Here is an 11,173-nt window from a genome sequence, read left to right as displayed (position 1 = left end):
TTAAAGAAAACTTGAAATGTTATGTTTCAAAAAGAAAATTAAATAATAATAATAATAATAATAATTACTTGGGCTTGGAAAAACCTGGCATTTTTGTTGGCTGGGTCAAATTATACTTAAAATAGCTAAACGACTAGTATTAATTAAGAACTAATAATGCCTTGGCACGAAGGTCATCGATGGAAACAAGTTAAGTTATTATTGGGAAATGGTTGCCATGATATTTTCTTCTTCTTCTGGTACTTCCCATGCAACTTCGTGGAAAGACATAATCCAAAACAGCTTTCTCAACACACTTAAATCAAAACCCATGCCAACGACCTCCTCCAATAGCTAATAAATTCTAAATTTATTTCAACCAAAGCAAATTTAACTCCTTTTTACATGTACCCTTTGGTCTCATCCATTGCCACCTCTCTTTCCTACAAAACTTCCCAAAAGATTTCATCTTATATATATATGAGCCACATTCTTTGCACAAACACAAAATATCTTATAACTTAAATCATCAATCAATTATTAGCTCCGATCGAGATCCTCGATCTTCTAATATATTATATATTATGGCGTGCGAAAACGGGGTTATGTTTGAGGATTTCTTTCCGGCCATGGTGGACAAGTTGGGAGCTGAAGGTTTCATGAAGGAGCTCTGTAATGGGTTTCGGTTGTTAATGGACTCGAGGAAGGGAGTCATCACTTTTGAGAGCCTGAAAAGAAGCTCAGCTTTTCTGGGTTTGCAGGGATTGAGCGATGAAGAGCTAATGTGCATGCTTAAAGAAGGTGATTTAGATGGAGATGGGACTTTGAATGAGATGGAGTTTTGTACTCTAATGTTTAGGTTGAGTCCTGCTTTGATGCAAACCTCAGATGAATTGTTGGAAGAGGCTCTGATTAGTGGTATTTAGTACTATATATAGCTTAGTATAGTACTGTGGTATATCTACATGATTTTTTTTTTATTATTATTATTAACTTAATTATTATTGATTAGAGATTAGAGTCTCGTGTTGTTGTTGAGAGCGTATTTTATTTTTCCATGAGTTCTCCTGATCATTCTGATTTGTATTCTGATTATTTCTTAGAAGGATTATTATATATTGCGTGTTTGATTTCTTAATTTCATGACCTTGCATATTTATTTTTATTTTTTTTAAATAATCGTATTAATTACAAGTTATCAGTACAAAAAAGAAGAAGAAGAAGAAGATGATTGGATTTTATCAGTGATGGAACAAGTATATAAAAAGGTACTTGAAAGAAAGTGACGACTTCGATCTTCTGACACTTCCGTCAGAAAATTATTAATCGCATATACAGAGTTTAGACATGGAGATAACCAGAGTTTCAGATGTACACAATCTACATAAATTAATAAATTTAATCATGATCCTCATTGACAACAAAAAATAGATTTTTTTTAAAACCAATTGTAATTTTTTTTTTTAAAGATATGTGATTCAGTCATGCCTTGTACAAATTTTGGTTTTATCTGTAGTCCTAAAGTTATTTTGTGAATATATAAACACAATTAATTTCGGTTGATCGAGCATTATACACTCTCAAATTTAAGTCACTGTTTTATCTTCTAACGAAAGTATGTTGACTTGTTTTCTTGTGGACTATTTAAGTTTTACTGTGCGTATGTACACTCTTCCAAGTTGATCAACGTCCCAAAATTGTTGGGAGAGGAAACTAACTATTAGCAACCAATAAAAATAAAAACTAAGAAGAAAAAAAAAAGCCAAATTATTCATTTGAATTTAAGGGTTCTTTTTAAAAAATAAAAAATAAATAAAAGAATATCAATGCATGTTACAAATGGATAGAATAAGGTGGAAATACTCTGCGATGTTGATAGCACATTCTTTAATGCTTATTTGGAGAAAAAGAGTGTCGAACTAAAATACCATCAATATGAGGACAATAAATACAACCCAACATCGTCCACAATATATAATATAGATTTGAACCCGATCAATTATCAATACCAGCCAACGCCCTCATTACTCCACCTATGGGTAGGGTTTTTTAAGATGCATTTCTAATACCCAAAAAAAAAAAAAATTGCTAAGGGGCACCAGTGATGTACCATAAGGAGGTGTGATAATGTTTTGGGATACAACTCAATATCGAGTCTCACATATTTTAATTTAATAAGTATTATGGGATATCGCTAACCAATCACAAGATGTCATCTCATGTGGTGTTGGACACCTTAAGTTGCCAAATAACAACACTCTAAAAAAAGGAAGGGAAATTCACAAAAATACCTTAGGTTTTTTTTAAAAAATACAGAATCTGTAAAAAATTAAAAAAATACGGAGTGGCATAATCGTAAATACAAAGTTTATAAATTTGTAACAATACAATTGTTTTGTAACCAAAGTTTACAGATTTATAATTAAAATTTACAAGTTTGTAACTGTATGTTACAATTTTGTAAACAACATTTACAGACTAAATAACAAAAATGTAACAAGTGATTACAGAACTGTAACAAATTGTTATCTGTATTTTTTGTAATTTTTGTAGAATTTCGTATTTTTCAAATTTATAGTACTGGGTATAATTTTTCCTAAAAAAAAGCTCAATTTGAAAGAAGGAATAAAAAAACAGATGCACAATAAATAGAAAAGTCATAATAAAATGTTCATAAGGAAACAACCAAAATTTTTGTCTCAAGAACACAAATTCTAGCCACCCATAACCACTTTTTGTATGGGTAAAAATTTCGAAAGAAAAATGAGGTAAGAACAATGTTGTTGTATGCGGTAATCATGACTAAAATGGTTATTTTTCAAATAGAATGGTTAAGGTTAAAAACGTTCTTATAATATAAGGTTAAAAACTTATTATATGGCTTTCTTTGTGGTTGAATCTCTCTAGGATTTTCAACTCCCAATTTTACCTTTTTTCTCCTTAAAAAATAAAATGAAATTGTTACCAAAAAAGCATACTACATTTTTGAATACTAGCTAATTGGGAAAAGCAATGACAAAAAATAAGCTATTTTTCTACCCAAATTGGATAAAGCCAATAAATAAAAAAGTGTAAAATTGGTGCCAGGTTGAGTAACTTCGTTTTTGGTGTGGTGTGGAAGTGGGCCTGTACTATGATAGCCCAAGCCCTCTTTTCTGCTTAGCTTAACATAGTTGATGGTCCATCCCAAGTTTATCTTTGAATTATTCTTCTATTTGTCTATTTGAGATTTTAAGTTGTCGAATTCCACCATAACATTTTATAATTAACTAGTTGTATTTTATAATACTTATTAAATTCAAATATATGAGATCCGATATTGAATTACTTTAGCAACTGCAGTGACTCTTACCAATTCTTTTTTTTATTTTTGTTATTAGTCTAGTGTTACGTTTTAGAGCACACCGACGAAGACCAAGAAAATAAAGGAGCAAGAGTTTTGTTTTTAAAAAAATATCGTCAGAAAGATCATGAACAGAGTCTAACATTATGTATGTTCAACTAAAACAAACTAACATTATTTTTTGAAGGACAAAATTAATAAAGCTACTTTCGTACATGCATGCTTACATTATCTGCTATTTATTGTATCAAACTTTCCACCTATAGATATAAATACTATTTTAATAATTAGCATCAATAATGCACGAGCTACATATGGTACATCTACTTCATGCACATTAACACACCTAAGCCACTGATTAATTATAATTTTGTTTTCTTAATGTATAATGAGAAACGAAAACCAGGTTATTAGAAGGCCATATCTGATCTGGGGTAGACAAGTTAAAAGATTTAGTACGAAAGCAAGTTCCATCATAAGATAAATACAGTCTGATGCGATCCACCTAAGCCATATATGTACGTCCCGCTCGTACAAAATCGCTATACCAATACACATATACGATGAACCATTTTTGTCCGGCCAGGTTCGGTGGTATAGCTTTGTAAACTTTACAAGAACAAATTCTTGATATCATTAGAAAACCATGTTTCATGCTGACATTATCAATTCTGGTGTAATTATTTAGGGGGTGTTTGGTATGAGGTTTATGTTTGAGGGAGTAGAGTCAGAGGAGATTTAGATTAAGGGAATGTGAAACTCAAGTGTTTAAAGGAATTAAGATTATCTTCAAATTATGCTAAAAAATGAGACTCACTTGGAAATACAAACTCCCAAATCATTAAAAATAAATTTACTAAACATGAGTTAGATTTGACATTCTCATTCCCACTAAACCAAACCCCCATACCAAACACCCTCGTAGTGTAACACTCTATTAACATGTCCTCGTAGTGATTAGTCAAATGATCTGTTTACAAACCTCGAAATCTCACCCAAAAAAATGACCTATATATATGCATGGGCGGACACAATATGGAACGAGTGGGGTCAACTGACCCCAGTGAACTTTTATAAATTATATGTACATATGTTAATATTTTTGTAATATTTTAAGTATTTTAATAATTAAATGTATTGACCCCACTAAAATATTTACATTTTCTTTTTTCTTTTTTAAGATTTTATAATTCTGTTTATTTATTTCAAACTTTACCTTATGTACTTTGCTTTTAATTCATGATAATATGATTCATATGTATTTTTGTTTATAGATGTTTTTTTTTTTTTTTACCCCAGTAAAAATATATTCTAAATCCGTCATGTATATATGTATATATTTGCTCAAAATGCTGTTGCAGTGAGATGTGTTTATGAAGATAACCACAGTTGGTGACACACGTGTTTATAAATTCATCTCTACATCAAGTCCTAGGTGAGCGAGTGAGTGAGTGAGTGACTTCTTAGTCATGGCCTTGACATAACTTATAAGAACCACTCAATAGAAGATTGCCACGCCAGCATGGATATTGTTCTAGCCACCCAACTCAACCCTGCTCGATCTCAATCATCACAAAACTATAAACTATCCAGTGTAGCCACAGAATTGAGAGAAAACATCTAATGGTATCATTAAAACCAAGCTGTGTGTGCTAGCTAGTAGGAATATGGGTACAATAATTGATTAGCCAAGGACTGTGGGAAAGTTCCCAAAAAAAATCAGATAAAACCATAAATGGAAAGAAAAGCTTGTCTTTACTTTGGCATTAAGTGCCAATAGCAGTATGTACAATGCACAAGGAACCACAAGTTGCAAGAAAATTGCAAAAAAGAAAGAGAGTGTCAAAGCGAAGAAGGTAGCATTAGATGCATAGATGGACCTCCCATATGCCCCACATGGCCACAGTAGTGACCCATTTGCGGTTGGTGCCATCAGATGTGTCAAAATGTTTGGTTTAGTGCTCGGCTTCAGAAACCGCACCTAATTCCCACCATGAACTCGTACAAGTCTATGACCATGATGCAAGCCAAAGATCTTGAATGATCCACATTTTTTTTTTCTTTTGTTTCTTTCTCTCTCTCTCTCTCTCTCTCGTCATTTTCAATTTTATTTTTCTCTCGTAAAAACATCTTGTCTCTCACTCAATAAAATAATAATAATATATGACAGACTTTATCTTTCTATTCTTATTTAATAATAAAGGGTAGGTAATAATTTGTTAATTGTATTTTTGTAAAATATTGTTTAAATATTTTGTATTTATAATAGTGTTCCTTTGCTATTTTATATTTTGAAATCATACATATTTAATACTTTTTATTTTGAAATCATACATATTTCGTGCTATAAATTTTACCAATTTAATCAATATATTTTTTAATTATGTGAGTTCTATATTCAAATTTAATTACTTATTTTCATATAACTTATGATCGTTTGGTCGTATTGATAAAATTTAGGGAAATTTGCGGCATAAATACCTATTTTGTTCATTTTGTTGCTAATAAGTACCCAATTTTTAAAAATTGCGGCATAAATACCCATTTTGTTCATTTTGTTGCTAATAAGTACCCAATTTTTAAAAAATGCTGCATTAATACTCAAAATTCCACTTTTTAGACTCTGTCGTTGGTACTCACTTAACAGAGTTACTATTAAGGACACGTGTACTATCCTGATAATTTTTCTTTTTTTTCACCTAATTAATTAAGAAAATACATAAAACTAATTAAAATAAAAATTAGTACTCTAAAGTCTTACAGACAGATGACATCTGATAGTAAGTACTCTAAAGTTTCCTCTTGGACTTTTTATCGGGCTAAAAATAAAGCTAGACACATTATTGATGGTACTTATTGTATTTTCTTAATTAATTAGGTGAAAAAAAAGAAGAATTATCAGGACAGTACACGTGTCCTTAATAGTAACTCTGTTAAGTGGGTACCAACGGCAGAGTCTAAAAAGTGGAATTTTGAGTATTAATGCAGCAATTTTTAAAAATTGGGTACTTATTAGCAACAAAATGAACAAAATGGGTATTTATGCCGCAATTTTTAAAAATTGGGTATTTATTAGCAACAAAATGAACAAAATAGGTATTTATGCTGCAAATTTCCCTAAAATTTATTTATCAAATATAGGATAGGATATAAAATATGTATGATTTTAAAATACAATGTACTATATGAGCATTATTGATAAAAGGGTGTATCAAAATAATACTTTGACAAATGAGTAAATTCACTTTAATAAATCAAGTTGAAGAAAACTTTAGTTTTGGTTTAGACACTTGTGATTGCTTCCTAGTTTCCTCCTATTATAAGAAAGGCTCATTTTGTTTCACTTCTCTACCTTCCCATAAATTTCCCACTCAAATTCTCGAAGTGAATAATTAAACCAACTCCTAAGTCCAAACTCAGAAGTTTCTAAAAAACAACAGATATTCCAAGATGCCGCACTGCCTCCACGTTTTTTATTTTTTTTCCTATTAATCCTTATTTATATATACGTATACACACAACTGAGGGGGGGCCTTAATAGTAATAATTATAACTATAGAGAGAGGCGAAAACTGTTAGATGTGATTCAGAGTCTGAAGACAGAACAGAGAGATTAGTCATCAATGATGAAGAAGTGTGAGCTCTGTGATTCACCAGCAAAGATGTACTGTGACTCGGATCGGGCTAGCCTATGCTGGGACTGCGATGCCCGAGTCCACAGCGCAAACTTCCTGGTAGCTAAGCATTCGAGGACTCTGCTCTGCCGTGTGTGTCAATCTTTGACGCCTTGGAGCGGCTCAGGCCCCAAACTCAGCCCCACTGTCTCGGTCTGCCAAAACTGTGTTAAGGGCTGCTATCAAAACGACACCAGAATCCAACCAAACGATAACGAAGAGGAAGAAGGAGAAGAAGACGACGACGATGATGATGATTACGAAGATGACAGTGAAGAAGACACCGATGAGGATGTTAGTAATGATGATGGTGGTGGTAGGGACGAAGACAACGATGAAGAGAATCAAGTAGTTCCATGGACAAATAATCCACCTCCACCAGTGCCAAGCTCTTCAAGTTCAAGTGGCGAGTCTTCCAAGTCCAACGGCTTGTTTAGCAGTCGAGAAAAGCTTTCTGAATCAGAAACGACATTTTTCTGGAAAGTATGTATGTTGTCATCTAAGTCTTTCTGGTTCGTTTGTTTTGTTTAATCAGTTTCTGGCTCTGTTTTTTCATTCTCTGATTGTTCGAACTTTGGTGTAAAACAGAGAAGCTTTTCAAAAGCAGGGTTTTCATAAGAGCAGCTTGCCATTCTCAAACAGAGCACAAAAAACACAGACGAGGGAATTTCGAAGCTGGAGCAGGCTAGACCCAAAGGATCATGGCATGGCTTGTGTCGTTGGCTGGCCTGGCTTAGTAAAAATGCTCCACCATATTTTGGTAAAATGTGACAATTATTTCTCGTACTAACTAATAGACCTCTAATCACTTTCACATGTAAAAGTTTTTCTTTTTTTATTTACGTGTAATCGTAATTAATGTAATGTAAATCAATTTGCTTTAGAGATAATCAAGTGTCTGGTGGACCATATTCGCAATCCTTATTTGCTCTGTCTCGCAACTTGGTTTTATGTAAAGCACTTAACTTAGCAGCAGGAATGTTGTTTACCCAATTTTGTTGTTTGTTTTTTTCAGGAACCAAAACTGTTATCATAAACTAACAAAAAAAACTTAAATGTAGGGTAAATATGCTAATAAATGTGTAATAAATTGTTAGATATGCAATAATGCACCTTCTCTCTAAGGCGACATAACGATTGACCTTGGGGAATGTGGAAACCGTTGGTTTAGGCTTTGACAAGTGACCCTCTTGAAACCAGAAGACAAAAACCATCAACTCTCGTTCAAAGGTGGTTTGGTTGTATTCAATGTCTCTATACTCTTTCTCTCTATCTGCCACGAGTTTTTTCTTTTCTTTTTTTTTGTTTTTTTTCCCAAATACATTACCAAAACCATCGTACACTTTTCTACAAACTTGACAAACAAGTAAAACTTATGCTTTGACATTGAAATTTAGATTATTGACGGCTTCCCTTTTTACATGTGTTGAAAGATTAAACCCTGATTGGCTCCATTAAGTGGAAACTACTAATGCTTTTCTTTCAACGGCCGATATCACAAATAAACATCTTGAGATTCTGATCACACGCACTTAGCATAAATTACATTATTAAAGTTGACAGGTATTATTCAATCACCTTACAACTCAGAACGAGGGTAAGAAAGAGAAAGAAACAAAATTGTATTATATTTTAGTCATAACAAATCAAAATATGCTTAATAGAGAAAATGAAGGATTGGAAGGGATGGTGGGGCCACCCTTTTGGACATGCCCACGTGCTCACCACAACTCATTAATTAGTAGTTTAATTGCAAGTTGAATAGGGATTTATCAGAAACTCTATTATATTAGAGAAGTTAAAGAAATAAAGAAGGAATAAAAAATAATAATGGGGCCAGGTCCCTATCTAATTAGTCTTTTTTTTTTTTTTTACTTAATTTTTGTGGTGGGAAATTGTTGCTTGTACAGAGAGACAATTATGTGGCTATGGCATACTTTGAATTATTCTTTTGCACCCTTGGAGTTTGAGATTTTTATTGTTTGCATTTAAATTGTTCTGTGGATTCTGTTTTCCTTGACTGTTCATCTTTTTCATTTGTAAAGAGTGACATCCACAAAGTATGTGATATTCTTCTAAGGGTACAAAGCTTATATTGTTCATATTATTAGATTATATTAGTTTATTAGTTAGAATTGTTATTATTTATAATAAAATAATATTTTGTATGAGATTGGGAGTGTCAAAGATATTTAGTTTTTAGTTTGTTACGAGTATCCACTCTTGTTATATAGAGTTCTTGGCCACTTCTCTAATAACATCATTTGTATAGTGAAAATGAAAATATCTTATCTTTTTTAACTCATATATATAGGACAATTTTTTTACACAGCTTCACTTTAAGCCCTATTAATAGGGCTCTCAGTATTTCTTGACCTGTGAACAGTTTTCGACGCGATTTTTTTATATAACCGTGTATATTGTAGCTATTTAGAGCATCCTGTAAATTTTTAGAAAATTTCGAATAGTTTACAGTACCGAAAACTATGTTCAAACATGTTATTTTCCACTCGCATAAAAAAAATTAGTCATGCTTGCAACAACATGTTTGAACCTAGTTTTCGGTACTGTAAACTATTCGGAATTTTCTGAAAATTTGCAGGATGCTCTAAATAGCTACAATATACACGGTCATAAAAAAAATCGCGCTGAAAACTGTTCACGGATTGTAAACATTGAGAGTCTTACCGGTAGGGCTTAAAGTGAAGCCCCTATAAGAGAATTCTCTTATATATATATATATACTAGATACAATTAACTTGCAATGCAAATTTACTTAGTTTTATTTATAAAATTAATTAATTATTTTTATTAAATTTATATTTGTTCTAGTTTTTGAATTTGGAAGTGACAACAAGAGATTATATATTATATGTTTAATGTAATATTAAATATTATACATGGATTTTAAATTCAAGTTTTTTGCTATTTTTTTTAAAAAGTAATTTGTTGTTAATTGATAGCAGATTATATTATATGTTTAATATAATATTATTCTATGAAGTGAGTTTAAGTTTAATTAAATTTTATTTAAATTATAAAAAATATGATTTTATTATTTTTAAATAATTATTATTATAAAATATCTAAAAAAATATCATATTTTAATTTATTTAATTATTTATTATTTTAAAATAATTATCATGGTAAAATATCTTAAAAATATTTTATTTTAATTTTTATAATTATTTATTTTATTATATTTAAGTTTAAATATTTACAAACTACCATTAAATATAAAAATATTTTGTTTAATATAAAAATATTTTGTTAAAATTAACATTAAAAAAATAAAAAATCATTAAAATAAAAAAAATTTAATATCTACTCATTTATTATATAGTAGAGATATATGAAAATAGTTAAGAGGGTGTTACAACATTTCAAGTACAAGTGTTTTTAAGTGGCTTCTATAAAATTCCCTTTGTCAGTCGATTTCTCTCTTTCTCTCTCTCTCTCCTTTTAGAGCTTTCCAAATTCAAGGATATGTGATATGAAGTGATGATTTTCACTTTCTAGCACTGCGAGGGTGTTTAAAATGAGTCCCTACGATATTTTTACACTACTGAGATCGAGAACTGCCAAAAGAAATATATAGCTTGTTATTTGACCTATTCGGTTAGAAAAACCAGGTTCATTGCTTCAGAGTTCATGTGTGCACTCCTTACAAACGACAAAGATCACTAGTCACTGTTAGTGAAAAACGACAAAAACTCAATTGTATGAGATTAAGATAAGAATCTATGATGATGCCAAAGTCCAATCCCAATCGGTGACGTGCCCAAATATTTTGTCTTTGTGAATTTCACTCTCGGGATAGCTAATTCTTTTTAAAATATATATATATATATCGATTTTTTTTATTGTAAGTCGTAATCTGCATTCCATGATAAAATATTTCTTTTCACACAATTTATTTAAAATATTCATAGGTATGAACCCAATAAAAAAAAGTTTATACTTTTTTAGAACTTTTTTTTGTTTAGATATCTGTTAAGATTTTGTATTTTGATAAGTTATTTTTTGAATTATGTATTTTGTAATATGATTTAAATAAATATTTAAATCTGATTTTGACAAACAAAAAATTGAATATAACAACACAATTATTAGCCAAAATAACTATAATTTTGTTCTGATTTTGTTAGTTTGATGAATTATATGTGATTTTAGTTCA

General features: G+C 30.8%; 2 protein-coding genes across 3 annotated transcripts; both read left to right on the top strand.

Moving 5' to 3' along the window:
* Window positions 1–375: 375 nt before the first annotated feature.
* On the top strand, window positions 376–1,120 carry LOC133794196 (calcium-binding protein KRP1-like). The gene has a single exon (XM_062231403.1). The coding sequence runs from the start codon at window positions 564–566 to the stop codon at window positions 903–905; it is 342 nt and encodes a 113-aa protein (XP_062087387.1). The 5' UTR covers window positions 376–563; the 3' UTR covers window positions 906–1,120.
* A 5,531-nt stretch (window positions 1,121–6,651) lies between these two features.
* Window positions 6,652–7,920, top strand: LOC133794195 (zinc finger protein CONSTANS-LIKE 4-like). Of its 2 annotated transcripts, none has more exons than XM_062231402.1 (2): window positions 6,652–7,483; window positions 7,585–7,920. In XM_062231402.1, coding segments are annotated over exons 1-2 (540 nt in total). In that variant the 5' UTR covers window positions 6,652–6,945; the 3' UTR covers window positions 7,587–7,920. The 2 variants fall into 2 exon arrangements, with proteins under 2 accessions (XP_062087386.1, XP_062087385.1); XM_062231401.1 differs by having other exon boundaries at window positions 6,657–7,479.
* The last annotated feature ends 3,253 nt before the right edge of the window (window positions 7,921–11,173 follow it).

The sequence above is a fragment of the Humulus lupulus genome, chromosome 8 (genome assembly GCF_963169125.1).
Source record: "Humulus lupulus chromosome 8, drHumLupu1.1, whole genome shotgun sequence".
In the NCBI taxonomy this organism is placed as follows: Eukaryota; Viridiplantae; Streptophyta; class Magnoliopsida; order Rosales; family Cannabaceae; genus Humulus; species Humulus lupulus.
This window is presented reverse-complemented; position numbering and strand designations above follow the sequence as displayed.

Excerpts from the sequence above, each read along its gene's own strand:
- LOC133794196 (XM_062231403.1), top strand. The coding sequence starts at position 564 with ATGGCGTGCGAAAACGGGGTTATGTTTGAGGATTTCTTTCCGGCCATG.
- LOC133794195 (XM_062231401.1), top strand. The coding sequence starts at position 6,946 with ATGATGAAGAAGTGTGAGCTCTGTGATTCACCAGCAAAGATGTACTGT. Across the intron at positions 7,480-7,584 it reads AAACGACATTTTTCTGGAAA|AGAAGCTTTTCAAAAGCAGG; the intron begins GTATGTATGTTG and ends GGTGTAAAACAG.